Here is a 14,303-nt window from a genome sequence, read left to right as displayed (position 1 = left end):
AAGACCGTCATTGTCTTTTGTTAAGACAAGGAATTTTCATCCAAGTCATCCTAGACTGGAAAAGTCCAATCACCTTTTTGACCAAACATATTTGATACGCACAATGTATAGTTTAGTTTTGTTTCGTTTAAAGATACAATGTGGAAACAGACCCTTCAGCCCACTGAGTCCGTGCTGACCAGCGATCCCCATACAGTAGCGTTATCCCACACACTAGGAACAATTTACATTGATTGATTGATTATTCCTTTAATAATCCTTTTCAGGAAATTACAGTGCCACGACAGCTTCAAGACAAACATAACACCACGCTTTCATACATAACAAGTTAAAATACGTTAAAATACAGGTTAAAATACAATTAATTTAAAAAAAGTGCAGTTATTTATGCTCATTGTAAAGTCATAGCAGCTGGTAAACAGGACTTCCTGTATCTCTCCGTTTTGCACATTGGTGCAATCAGCCTCTGGCTGAAGATGCTGCTCTTGATCACCTTCAGGGCATGGAGTGGGTGAGTGGGGTTTGTCATTATGGAACCTAGTTTATGTACCAAAGCCAATTAACCTACAAATTTCCAATGATTAACAATGATTTAAGTTCAGCAATGCAAGTAATACAAGTCATGTAGAAATGTTTTTAAAATAATTTAACCCAAGCAATATCAAATCAACTGTAACTGGTAATATTCCCATGCAATTAAATGTAAATGTTTTAATATCCAGGTGTAGATGTGAACATTTCGCCTCATGTCATACATATTATTTGGAGAATAATATAAAATTAAATTAAATGTGGGTTTTCATGCCCACAAAAGTAATAAAGTTTTGTTTTGTTTGATGTTTGGCATTCCAATATTTCGCAATGCAAATGGATCATTTTCTCCCAGCCAAGTTAAATTGGAATTACTTTAATATTTGCACGGTGCAGCAGCTGAGAGTATTAGATGTTTGTGGCGATGATTTTAAATTATGTTTTTTTAATATAATATCAAATGAATATTAAAACATGTTTTTGGAATTATTTCACCTGCAAGTGCTGTGTCAACGACTCAACTAACTCGGAAATGCGTCTCCAATAAAAAGTTGGCAAGATAATTTATTTCAGATGCCATTAGTTCCAGTGCCTAAGTTCAAAATGTTGCTTCAACATTGGTCCAACTATTTCCTCAATTGCAGAACAACGTGTAACATGTGACTTACACCCACAGATTAAACGTCAGATATGAAATGTTGCAATTTAAATTGTCATACACTCCTGCTGCAAGAGAGATTTTATCCGCTTTTCAAGCTAAGATTTAATCCTTGGATATAAATCACTCTACAGAGCCACTCTTGAGGAGTTGCGCTCAATATCTTGTATGGTGATCCTGCAAATAGTAAACACTTTCAATGCTTAAGTTCTCTACCATAAATATTCAAAATGAGAAGCAAAATCTACACATACTAGAAATCTAAAAAATTTTAAAACACATGTTACTGGAAGCAATCAGGTCAAGCAAGAAACAAAGTTAATATTTCACATCAATGACTTTTCAACAAAACTAGGAAAAGTTAACAACAGATGATGTTTTTAGATTGCAGGGTAAGGGGGGGGGGGGGGAAGGTGGACAAACAAGGAACTGCAGATGCTGGTTGACCAAGGAAAGACACAGAGTGCTGGAGTAACTTAGCGGGTCTGGCAGCATCTCTGGAGAACACGGATGGGTGACGTTTCGAGTTTGTACCCTTCAAGGGGTTCTGACCCGAAACATCCATGTTCTCCAGGGATGCTGCCTGACCCGCTGGGTCACCCCAACATTTTGTGACTTCCCAGGGGAAAGTGGGAGGTGAGCTTGGGAGAATGGTCTATAAATAGGTAGAAGGATTGACACAATTGGCAATAGTACTGACTAAGAGAGGGTGGTGAAGGCTTCTACATCGCTGCTGATTTATCTGGAGGAAATGTAAAAGGGAGAGGAAAGAAAAACAGAAGAAAAAAGAGGAATGGCTGGTTATCTAAAAGTGTAGAATTCAATGTTCTGTTCCAAGTGCTGCAAACCCACCGATTGAAAACAAAAAGAGCTTTGTTTGGGCTTTGTTGGAGCAGTGCATGAGGCCAAAGATGGAATGCATCCACGCTCCAGAGGTCACAGTCTAGTACCTAGCAAGTCTTGCCCACTCTCCCCAAAGCCAATACCTTTGGGAAAGAAATTGACCACTGAATACTTCAGTTTAAGTTGTTCACGTTATTATATTTGCTTATATTGAACTCACTGGGCCCATATTTGAACGATGTAGCTCGAGTGCCAAATGGAAAACAAACATTATTTACTCTTGGAGGGTTTGATCTGATAAGGTGATGTATTAGTCAATTCAAGTCAAGTCAATTCTATTTCTATAGCACATTTAAAACAACTCTCGTTGACCAAAGATACACAAAAATGCTGAAGAAACTCAGCGGGTGCAGCAGCATCTATGGAGCGAAGGAAATAGGTGACGTTTCGGGCCGAAACCCTTCTTCAGACTGATGGGGGGTGGGGGGGAGAAGGAAGGAAAAAGGGAGGAGGAGGAGCCCGAGGGCGGGGGGATGGGAGGAGACAGCTCGAGGGTTAAGGAAGGGGAGGAGACAGCAAGGGCTAGCAAAATTGGGAGAATTCAATGTTCATGCCATCCGGACGCAAGTTACCCAGGCGGAATATGAGGTGCTGTTCCTCCAATTTCCGGTGTTGCTCACTCTGGCAATGGAGGAGACCCAGGACAGAGAGGTCGGATTGGGAATGGGAGGGGGAGTTGAAGTGCTCGTTGACCAAAGTGCTTTACATCAGTGCAGGTACTAACGTGCTACAAACAGTGGTACACAGATCTAACAATGCATACATAAATACACACATACAGCGCTCCCTCAGAGGACATCAAGAAACGCTTGTGAGTAGAAATAAGTTAAAGCAATCAGTAAAGCAACGGTAGGTATTGTTTTATCTAATCATAGCCAATATATGTAGGTTGGCACTCAAGTCGAGAAGTAGTTCTTGTACAAGGAAGTAAAACTGTATTTTTCTGCACTCTTCAAAAAAAATCAATTATGCCAATAGTTTTTTTTAGACCATTTATTCCTCTTGAAAGAGAAGACTCTGAATGACCATGAATATTACGATGGGTTTGAAGAGGGTCGCATTGAAGAGCATACTGACATATCTAGGGAGAGGATTAATGCAAGATGGTCACTCATAAATTCAAAGCTAATTCAGGAGAAACTTTGTGGTTAGAATCTGGAAATGGTAACTAGAAGGAGAAGCTGAAGAGAACAGCATTGTTTTAATGGAAAAGAACACAACGTGCTGGAGTAACTCAGTAGATCAGGCAGCATCTCTGGAGGACATGGATAGGTGACGTTTCGGGTTGAGACCCCTCAGCAACCTGTTGAGTTACTCCACCACTTTGTGTTCTAAATAAGATTGCAGCATCTGCAGTGCCTTGTGGTGGATTGAAGGGGAAGTTTGATCAGTGCCTGGCACAAAGAAAAGAAGGGCGTTGCCAGGGTTAGGTGAAATGAGCTGAGACAGGTAACAAAGTGTGAAAATGGACACCTCCAGGTTCAGGGACAGTTTCTTCCCAGATGTCATCAAGCAAATGAACCAACCTATCACCAACTAGAGAGCGCCCCTAATCTATCATCTACCTCATTAGAGACCTTTGGACTATCTTTAATCAGACCTCACTGGAGTTTATCTTGCACTAAGCGTTAATCCCATTACCCAGTATCTGTACATTGTGCACGGCTTGATTGTAATCATGTATAATCTTTCTGCTGGCTGGAGAGCAGGCAACACAAATGGTTTTCACTGTCTTGGTACGTGACAATAATAATAAACTAAACTAACGACAGTCTGACACAGCCTAAATAAACACAGACCAGCACCTCCATTTCCATACTGTATGTTATGCAATTCTCATAAGGTCATGAGAGAGGAGCCGAATTATGCCATTCAATCATGGCTGATCTATCTTTCCCACTCAACCCCATTCTCCTGCCTTCTCCTTTGACACCAATACTAATCAAGAATCTATTAATCTCTGCCTTAAAAATATCCATTGATTTGGACTCCACAGCCTTCTCTGGCAAAGAATTCCACAGATTCACCATCCTCTAACTAAAGAAATTCCTTCTCATCTTCTGAAAAGAACACCCTTTAATTCTAAGGCTATGACCTTTGGTGCTAGACTCTCCCACTAGTGGAAACATCCTCTCCGTATCCACTCTATCCAAGCCTTTCACTATTCATGTGAATTCCAGTGTACATTGGCAGTTCACAAAGGCACTTTAAATAAATGAGAAACACATAATGAAATCTAATTACCTTTGACTACATTCTGCAGCTTCTCCATGTGATCATGTTCTTTGCCATTGTAAATAACTGCTTCTACTGAAATTAGTAACTTTGGTTGGATTTGAGAAATCCTGTCTAATACGCCCTGTGGAAAAATTGATAATGGTAAATCATACAGAGCATGTTGTTATGTTAATCAATAACAAAACTAACCTGTATGTAGGATGAAATTAAGGCATCATTTACAAGTTTAGTTTAGTTTAACTTTAGAGATACAGAGCCGAAACAGGCCCTTCGGCCCACAGAGTCCACGCCAACCAGCGATTAACCAGGGCTGCACGATGGCGCAGCAGTAGGGCTACTGCCTTACAGCGCCAGAGTCCCAGGTTCAATCCTGACTACTGGTGCTTGTGGAGTTTAAACATTCTCCCCGTGACCTGCGTGGGTTTTAATTCAATATTCAATTCAATATTCAATATTCAATATTTATTACATGTCATTTGAACCTCAGTGAGGCTCAAACGAAACTCCGTTTCCACAGCCATACAAACAAAGACAATTTCCTACAGACATACACACAATTCAATTTACAGAAACATCCATCACAGTGAACCCACTGTGATGGAAGGCAAAGATCTTCGGTTTCCTCCCACACTGTGAAGACGTACAAATTTGTAGGGTTAATTGGCTTGATGTGAATGTAAACTTGTCCCTAGTGTGTATCCCTAGTGGGGATCGCTGGTCGGTGTGGACTCAGTGGGCTGACGGGCCTGTTTCCGCGCTGTATATCTAAGACTAAAAAAAAAACGAAAACCCTGTACACTAACACTATCCTACACGCACTAGGAACAATTTACGGATGCCAATTAACCCTACAAACCTAAATGTCTTTGGAATGTGGGAAGAAACAGGAGCTCCTGGAGAAAACCCACGCAGTCACAGGGAGACTGTAGACTCCTTACATATAGCACCTGTAGTCAGGATCGAACCCGGGTCTCTGGCGCTGTAAGGCTGTAGCTCTACCACTGCTCCACCTTTAGCACACACATAAACAACAAGTACACAAAACTTGCATGGCCTTCATGCACAAAGATTCGCACTTTCATTGCCTCCCAGATTACGATGAAGCAATTTATTTTTTACTTATCAACCCAAGAATATGTTCAGATTTTTAGGAAAATATCTTCCCCTCATCATTGAATTGGCAGAAAAGATAGAATATCCCAGTAAATTGGCCAAAGAGGTCAATGTGTCTACGTGATGTGCAACATAGACATCACACTTAATGCAAGTGTAACTTGATGCTTGTGTTTGATGGGAAAGCCAGCAGCAGATGTAAAATTACACGATACGATACAACTTTATTTATCCCAGGAGGGAAATTGATCTGCCAACAATCTTAAAATCACAATATAGATGAAACATGAAATTAAAGTGACGAGTGGAAAGGATTGGGGATGTGCAAAGATTGGAGAGGGGGGGATGGAGGGGGCAGGGAGTCAGTCTCAGTCTAGCCCAGGACAGAAGGGAGAGGGGTTGTACAGTTTGATAGCCACAGGGAAGAAGGATCTCCTGTGGCGTTCTGTCCTACATCCTGGTGGAACCAGTCTGGTGCTGAAGGTGCTGCTCAGGTCGCTCGGTGTGTCATGGAGGGGGTGAGCTGCATTGTCCAGGATGCTCTGCAGTTTGAGGAGCATCCTCCCCTCCAAGACCACCTCCCATGAATCCAACTGTCCCCAGGACGGAACCAGCCTTCCTGATGAGTTTGTTAATACTATTGGCGTCTGCTGCCTTCGCCCTGCTCCCTCAGCACAAGGCAGCGAAGGTGATGGCACTTGGCTATGTGTTTAAATCAAGACTTAATGGACAAATGCATGCAGCATACCAAGTCATTGTTCCAATCCAAAGGAATCAATTTTTGATCAAATGATGAACGTTTGAGGGCATGGGGCCTGTACTTGCTGGAGTTTAGAAGGATGGGGGGGGGGGGGGGGGTGTGAACCTTACCAAAAAGTGAAAGGCCTGGATAGAGTGAATATGGAGATGGTGTTTCCACTAGTGGGGACGTCTAGGACCAGAGGCCATAGCAGAATAAAAGGACGTACACTTAGAAAGGAGATATGAAGGAATTCATAAATTCAGAGGATGAATCTGTGGAATTCATTGCCACAGAAGGCTGTGGAGGCCAAGTCAATGGATATTTATAAGGCGGAGTTTGACAGATTCTTGATTAGTACTGGTATCAGGGGTTATGGGGCGAAGGCAAGAAAATAGGGTTGAGAGGGAATGATAGATCAATCATAATTGAATGGCAGATACAATTGATGGGCCAAATGGCCTAATTCTGCTCCTACAACCTATGGACATGGAAATTAGATTGGATTGATTCCAACACTGGAGAAAAGCCTTGTTCAATTTGCAGATATACCAGTTTCCACCCGCATTCCTACACTGACTTCAGCAGCATAATAACAAACAACTATAAAAGGGAAAGAATAAATAAATCCTTTTACCACCCTGGCATTAAGAACTATCATATTTAAATGCATCGTAACAGTACCTCATAATCCACTTGGCTAACATGCAACTGAATATGATGACTGAATTCTACAATTTTAAGTAATACTCTCCTTTTATCTCCCCTCTATTTATTGTGCCCCCCCACCCCGGTATACATCCATTTATCCCACTATCTCATCCCGCCACCCTCCCCCTTCCAGCTATACGCCTACCTCTGGGTTTACGTTTCACACCTCTGCTCATCTGACACCCTTTTGTCTCCTTGTCATCTCGAGCCTTTGTCTACCCATCTGCCTATCACTTAGAAAACATAGATAAAATAGGTGCAGGATTAGGCCATTCTGTGCTTCGAGCCAGCACCGCCATTCAATATGATCATGATTGATCATCCAAAATCAGTACCCCATTCCTGCTTTTTCCCCATATCCCTCGATTCCATTAGCCCTAAGAGCTAAATCTAACTCTCTCTTGAAAACGTCCAGTGAATTGGCCTCCACTGCCTTCTGTGGCAGAGCATTCCACAGATTCACAACTCTCTGGGTGAAAAAGATTTTCCTTATCTCAGTCTTAGATGGCCTACCCCTTATTCTTATACTGTGACCCCTGGTTCTGGACTCCCCCAACATCGGAAATATTTTTCCTGCATCTAGCCTGTCCAATCCTTTTAAGAATTTTATATGTTTCTATAAGATCCCCTCTCGTCCTAAATTCCAGTGAATACTAGCCCAATCGACCCATTCTTTCATCATATGTCAGTCCCGCCATCCCGGGAATTAACCTGGTTAGCCTATGCTGCACTCCCTCAATAGCAATAATGTCCTTCCTCAAATTAGGAGACCAAAATTGCACAAAATACTCCAGGTGCGGTCTTGCCAGGCTTTGTCCAGCCCCCAACCTCTTAAGCAGCTTTCTCCCCCTCCCCCCTCTCCGATTACAATGAGTCTGAAGAAGGGTCCTGATCCGAAACATCACCTGTCCACTCGCTCCACGAATACTGCCTGATCTGCCGAGTTACTCCAGCGCTTTGTGGTTCACACAAGAGCGGTGATCATTCTGATTTGTTTTAATTCCTAACAGCATCTTCGTACAGATTGATAGTTTAAATGTCGTTGTTTAACAGCAGAGTAAAATTATCCAAAATACACTGACATTCACAATTAAATAATCAAAGCACACACAAATACATCTGCTGGTTCACAGAAAAACATCAGGGCAACATTATAAATTGATTCCGATTTCAATTAAATCTACACACAGCAAAGAAAGTACTGGCAGGTTGGTGCAGTTAGCGTAGACAAACCGCTAAAATTCAATCAAATCATTTGAAAAATGAGCTACAACAAAGAAGGTCACAAAAACATTCAGAGATTCAAAGACAGATAATTACGAGGTGATCAAAGGAGAGAGAAACTATTGATTGGCTCGGGAAACATAAAGACTAGCGGCAACCATAACCATTTATTAATGCTATAAAGGGGCAGATCCAACGTGAAAACCTGGGTATTTTCAATTGTCTGTTCAGTTAATGTAAGATTATTTCACCGCTATCATCATCAAGAACATGACTGAAGTTGGGGATTAATGTCTCCAATCTGGACATTTAATTAAAAGCTCATGATGCAAATCCCAAAGAATGGCCAAGTTGCACTAATTTTCATCAGTCACCAGGAACTGTGGTGAACCTTTGATCTCTGTGATGAAAATGAATGATCAACTGATGTCTCAGAATTTAAAATAAAACTGCATATGGACAGTCAGTTAATGACGTTGGCAGGGAAAAGGACTAGAAGCTATTATGCAATTCTGGAGATAGACACAAAATGCTGGAGTAACTCAGCAGGTCAGGTAGTATCTCTGGAGAATAGGAATAGGTGATGTTTCGGGTCAAGACCATTCATCAGACCCTGATTAGAGGTCTGATGAAGGATCTCCACCAGAAAGGTCACCTATTCCTTTTCTCCAGAGATGCTGCCTGGCCCGCTGAGTTACTCCAGCTTTTTTTGTAAACCAGCCACTACAGTTCCTTCGTACACAGGCAATTCTGGATCTCAATCCTCATTGATATTCTGTGGCTTTGCTAAACTACTGTCAAATCATGAGACACAAAGATATTTCAGAATCAACCAATGGAAGTCAAACAGCACCAAACCATTGATTGAAAATGCTCAAAACTATAACCAGGATATCATGTCGGGAAATAAATTAGAGTGAGATAAGGCAGGGTTGTAAACTGGGAAGTATCAAGGCTACGGTGATAAGAACATGCCAATCGGGAGCAGGATTGGGCCATTCAGCCCCTCAGGCCTTTACTAGTGCATAATAAAATCCTGGATGATTCCTTTGTAACCTCAACTATGAACTTCTACACAATTGTCATAATCAAAAACAGAAAATGCTGAAAGTATCCAACAGGTCAGGCAGCATCTAAGTCAATAATAGTCCATTTCAATGGCCTCTCGTGATAAAACTAGAAGCTGTGTTCTTAGAGACTATGGTGTCTGATTGCTGCAGGGATATTACATGTAATATTTTTTTTCCAACTGTTTATGCCCATTTCAGCTTTTTTTTTTCTGTCACTACCCTGGTCCTTCTATCTACCAGCGGTCTGCATTTGCTCATAACAAGTAGGTAATCTCCGTGCCAAAATGGACAGATTTACATTATCCCACATTGCTTTGCTGAAGTACCCCAGTATTTATTTGTAATGTGTCGAAGAAGGCACGGCAGGATGTGTTGGAAGGAACTGCAGATGCTGGTTTAAACCGAAGATAGACACAAAAAGCTGGAGTAACTCAGCGGGTCAGACTGCAACTCTGAGGAGAGGAATAGGTGATGTGTCAAGAAGGGTCTCTACGCGAAATGTCACGTATTTTCTCCAGCAATGCCATCCGACCCACTGAGTTACTCCTGCTTTTTGTGTCTATCTTTGCTTTGCTGATGATTGAGAACGAACTTATTGGTTACTTGCTGGATTGGGTTTGTCCAACTTTCTTTGACCAGAACATACTCTGTGCAATTTTCTACACTGCTGAGTGGATGTTGTATCTGTACTGGAACAGCTTGACTGCAGGCTCAGCTATTACTAGGATGAAGGCAGAAAAGTCAGCATGGAAATGGGAAGGGGAGTTAAAATGGTTAGCAACCGGGAGAACCAGTAGGCCTTGGAGGAGTGCGAGTAAGTGTTTGACAAAACGGTCAAGCAGATCAGGCAGCATCGCTGAAGGACATGGATAGATGGCCTTTTGGGTCAAATCCCTTCTGTTAATAATAATAATAATAATAATAATAATAATAATAATAATAATAATAATAATAATAATAATAATATATTTTATTGTCATTGCACATCAGTGCAACGAGATTTACTACAGCACTTTGTGTTTTTTTTACATTCTGTGCATCTTCATATTCAGCTCATTAACTGGTGGCTTGAAGGAGGTACCTTGACATTTATGATCTTGCAATAAGCTGGCGCAGTAGCACAGCAGTAGAGTGGCTGCCATGCAGTGTCAATGACCCGGGTTCAATCCTGACCACGTGTGCTGTCTATACGGAGTTTGTACATTCTCCCCGTGACCGCATGGGTTCTCTCCCGATGCTCCGGTTTCCTCACGCACTCCAAAGACGTACAAATATGTAGGTTAATTGGTTTCAGAAAAATTGTAAATTGTTCCTAGTGTGTATGATAGTGCTAGTGTACAGGTTGATTGCTGGTCGAAGTGAACGGTGAGCCGAAGGACCTGTTTCTGCACTGTATCTCTAAAATGTCTAACAGAGTCATATAGAATGGTGTGAAAGGAAATTCAGTCCGTTAGTCCCCTTCACCAATAGATTCAGAGCATGCATTATCACATAACACAATTCACAAGAGCAAAATATTAATATGTTGAAGTCAATAATCAAATATCTGCAGCCAATTATTAATATTTCACAATATTTAAAGTACTTACATTTACACCAAAGTCCGGCGCCGTTGAACTCCAAATGGCACCAATGCTCGCGGTCGCTAACATGGCTTCGACTGCTTGAATACAGTTTGGAAGATAACCTGCAATGAAGCAAAAATATTGAGACAAATGGCTTTTAACTATTAATTAATATTAATATTAATTATTAAACTATTAATCCCATTTTAAAAACTGTTTAGTTGCTTTCACAGCTTTAGGTATTCCATTGTGTTTTGCAATCAATGCATTTCTTCTGAAATATTATCAGGATTAGTTAAGCAAACACTGCCATCAGTTCCTGCAAAGAAAGGAATCATCGACATACATCTGGTGAGCTGAGACCGCCGTGTTCAACACCTCCGGGCTGCGGGTCTGCGGAGCGGAGTGGGCGGCGCCGATTTCAACATCGGGAGCCTGGGAGCTCCAAACCGGCGCGGCCTTGTCGGCTTCGGAAGCCGCGGTCTCCAGCTAGATAGCGGCCGTTCCAGGTGGCTCAGCCGCTGAGAGGACTCTCCCGACGCCGGGGCAAGACCACCCGGTGAGAACGGCCAGGAACATCGGGCCTCCGTAGAGGCAATTGCGGTGGCCTCAATAGGCCTGACTTTGGGGTGAACTTGGGATAGGGACTGGACATTGTGCCTTCCCCCACAGTGGTGTCCATTATGGGGGGATGATTTTTTGTCTGTACGTAATCCTGTTAGTCTTTGTCCAAGATGGCTGCCGTGAAGAGAGAGTGGACGCTGGCGCGCTTTAGCTGCCGCTGCCGCTGCTCTCTCTTCACATTGTGTTTTTGATTTTTGTTTTTGGACTGAATTCTGTTTTTAATTTGTGTTTCTGTGATGTCTTTATTATTTATTTTATTCTGATTATATGTTTATATTTCCTGTTAACCTATGTAAGGTGTCCTTGAGATGTCTGAAAGGCGCCCAATAAATAAAATTTATTATTATTATTATTATTATACAACGGCAGATAAATTGCTTCGATTGAGATCTGTATCAAAAAATTAATAGCTGGAGTGGCCCTGATGCAGGGTCTCAACCCAAAACGTTGACAATTACTTATTTCCCTATCCGAAGTGTCACCTCCCCATTTTCTCCAGAGATGCTGCCTGACCCGCTGGGTTACTCCAGTATTTTGTGTCTATCCTTGGTATAAACTAGTATCTGCCATTCCCTTTTATTACATTTTTATGATATTACTTCCTCCCCCCCCGCCCCCAACACCCCTTTGCTGCAGATCCTGCTCGGATCGCCGAGTTCTTCCAGCGGTTTGTTTTTTTTGCTCCAGTTTCCAGCATCTGCTGTCACTTATATTTCCTCTTGGGATTTGTCTCGTGGACTGCTGTTCCTGCTCTTCTTCAAACCTTGCCAAATCCACACAAGAACCCAGACTAAATGTGTAATGAAAATGTCAAATGTGACAGAAGAAGGGTCTCGACCCGGGACGTCACTGATTCCTTCTCTCCAGAGATGCTGCCTGTCCCGCTGAGTTACTCCGATATTTTGTGTCTCTCAACCAGCTACTGCAGTGCTGCAGGAACCGACTGGTTTACACTCTGTCCAAGCATCAATCACTTCAGAAAAGCAGTATTTCTTCAGGATTGTACATTTTAATGTCAGCCTTATCTAGCTGACTTGAGTTTAGAGATACAGCATAGAAACAAAAGCTGTTCACTGCACACATAATAATAACCCTAGAAAGGAAGGAGGTTAGTAAAATTGGTTTAACTAAAAAAACATAGAAACATAGAAAATAGGTGCAGGAGTAGGCCATTCGGCCCTTCGAGCCTGCACCGCCATTCAATATGATCATGGCTGATCATCCAACTCAGTATCATGTACCTGCCTTCTCTCCATACATCCCTTTGGCCACAAGGGCACATCTAACTGCCTCTTAAATATAGCCAATGAACTGGCCTCAACTCCCTTCTGTGGCAGAGATATCCACAGATTCACCACTCTCTGTGTAAAAAATGTTTTTCTCATCTCGGTCCTAAAAGACTTCCCCCTTATCCTTAAACTGTGACCCCTTGTTCTGGACTTCCCCAACATCGGGAATAATCTTCCTGCATCTTGCCTGTCCAACCCCTTAAGAATTTTGTAAGTTTCTATAAGATCCCCCCTCAATCTTCTAAATTCTACCGAGTACAAGCCGAGTCTATCCAGTCTTTCTTCATATGAAAGTCCTGACATCCCAGGAATCAGTCTGGTGAACCTTCTCTGTACTCCCTCTATGGCAAGAATGTCTTTCCTCAGATTAGGATACCAAAACTGTACGAATACTCCAGGTGTGGTCTCACCAAGACCCTGTACAACTGCAGTAGAACCTCCCTGCTCTTATACTCAAATCAGCAGCTGCAACTTTTGTATTGGGAAATTATGCCAAAAACATTACAGTTAGATTATGGGCAGGTGAGTGGAGGACATTCACATTGTTGGAGTTTGTAATAGGTCTCCACAAAGTGAGAACAAGGTGAAAGAGCAAATATGCAGGGTAGTTTCTAAGCATTGCATGCTTAACACACACTAAAGAAATTGGGCTTCAATTAGCCCATCATCAACATGGATAATAGCCGTCTTCAAGCCACAGCAGATGCAGATTTCAATATGTACGTGATAATGTATTAATCAGTATGTATGAAGCACGAGTAGCACAAAATGCTGGAGTAACTCAGGAAACATCTCTGGAGAAACATGGATTGGTGAGTTTTCTGGTCGGGACCCTTCTTCCCGACCACACTAGAACAGTAGTGGTAATTTTTAGCACATGTACTTCAGAAGTTGGAAAGGGTTGGCAATAAGAGATGTCTTTGGAGATAAGGAAGTTAATGTTAAATTTCTATAATTGGTCATGTTCATAAGTGATAGGAGCATAATTAGGCCATTCGGCGCATCAAACCTACTCCGCCATTCAATCATGGCAGATCTATCTTTCCCTCTTAACCCCATTCTCCTGCCTTCTCCCCATAACCTCTGACACCCGCACTAATCAAGAAACTATCAATTTCTGACTTAAAAATTCTAAGTAGTATCATTTTTCCCTGTACAAGAAATATGAATTTGAATGACTACCATCTCATTTCACAGGTCTTGTAATCAATGCTACTCTCGTTGTATGAAGATTAAATTTGTCTATTTAAACTTAACATTTGCATAATTGAGGGAAACTAGGGATAGATGTATTTCTTGCTGCAGTAAAGATCCAAGGTAAATCCTACTTAACAATTATGCCCGATATATTTTTCCGGAGTTGGCTTTATATGGAAAATCATATCAGTTTCTCTCCATAAAGATTAGAAAAGTCAATTTGTTAATAAGCAATTTTTTTCCCCCATCAACCAATTGTTATTCAAATACCATTTTGCACAGATTAATACATTGGCAAAGACTTCGTAAGATGTTGCATTAAATGAACAAAAAGCCTCTTACAGCCAGCTTCTCTCTACATAAGGGGTGAAAGTTTATTAATAGCAAGATGAAAAAAAACAGCGATCAAGGCCAACAAAGTTGAAAAATGAATAGGCCATG

At 41.6% G+C, this 14,303-nt stretch overlaps 1 protein-coding gene across 1 annotated transcript in view; it reads right to left on the bottom strand.

The window, feature by feature from the left end:
* aacs (acetoacetyl-CoA synthetase) overlaps window positions 1-14,303 on the bottom strand; it is a 127,902-nt gene that overhangs the window by 75,977 nt on the left and 37,622 nt on the right. Inside the window, exons 5-6 of the mRNA XM_033043183.1 lie at window positions 10,777-10,874; window positions 4,337-4,451 (exon numbers count right to left, since the gene is read on the bottom strand). Coding sequence (XP_032899074.1) covers window positions 4,337-4,451; window positions 10,777-10,874 — 213 coding nt within the window. The remainder of the gene's footprint in view (window positions 1-4,336; window positions 4,452-10,776; window positions 10,875-14,303) is intronic.

Source organism: Amblyraja radiata, chromosome 25, assembly GCF_010909765.2.
Source record: "Amblyraja radiata isolate CabotCenter1 chromosome 25, sAmbRad1.1.pri, whole genome shotgun sequence".
Lineage (NCBI taxonomy): Eukaryota > Metazoa > Chordata > Chondrichthyes > Rajiformes > Rajidae > Amblyraja > Amblyraja radiata.
The sequence above is the reverse complement of the archived record's forward strand: the minus strand, read 5'-3'. Positions and strand labels throughout refer to the sequence as shown.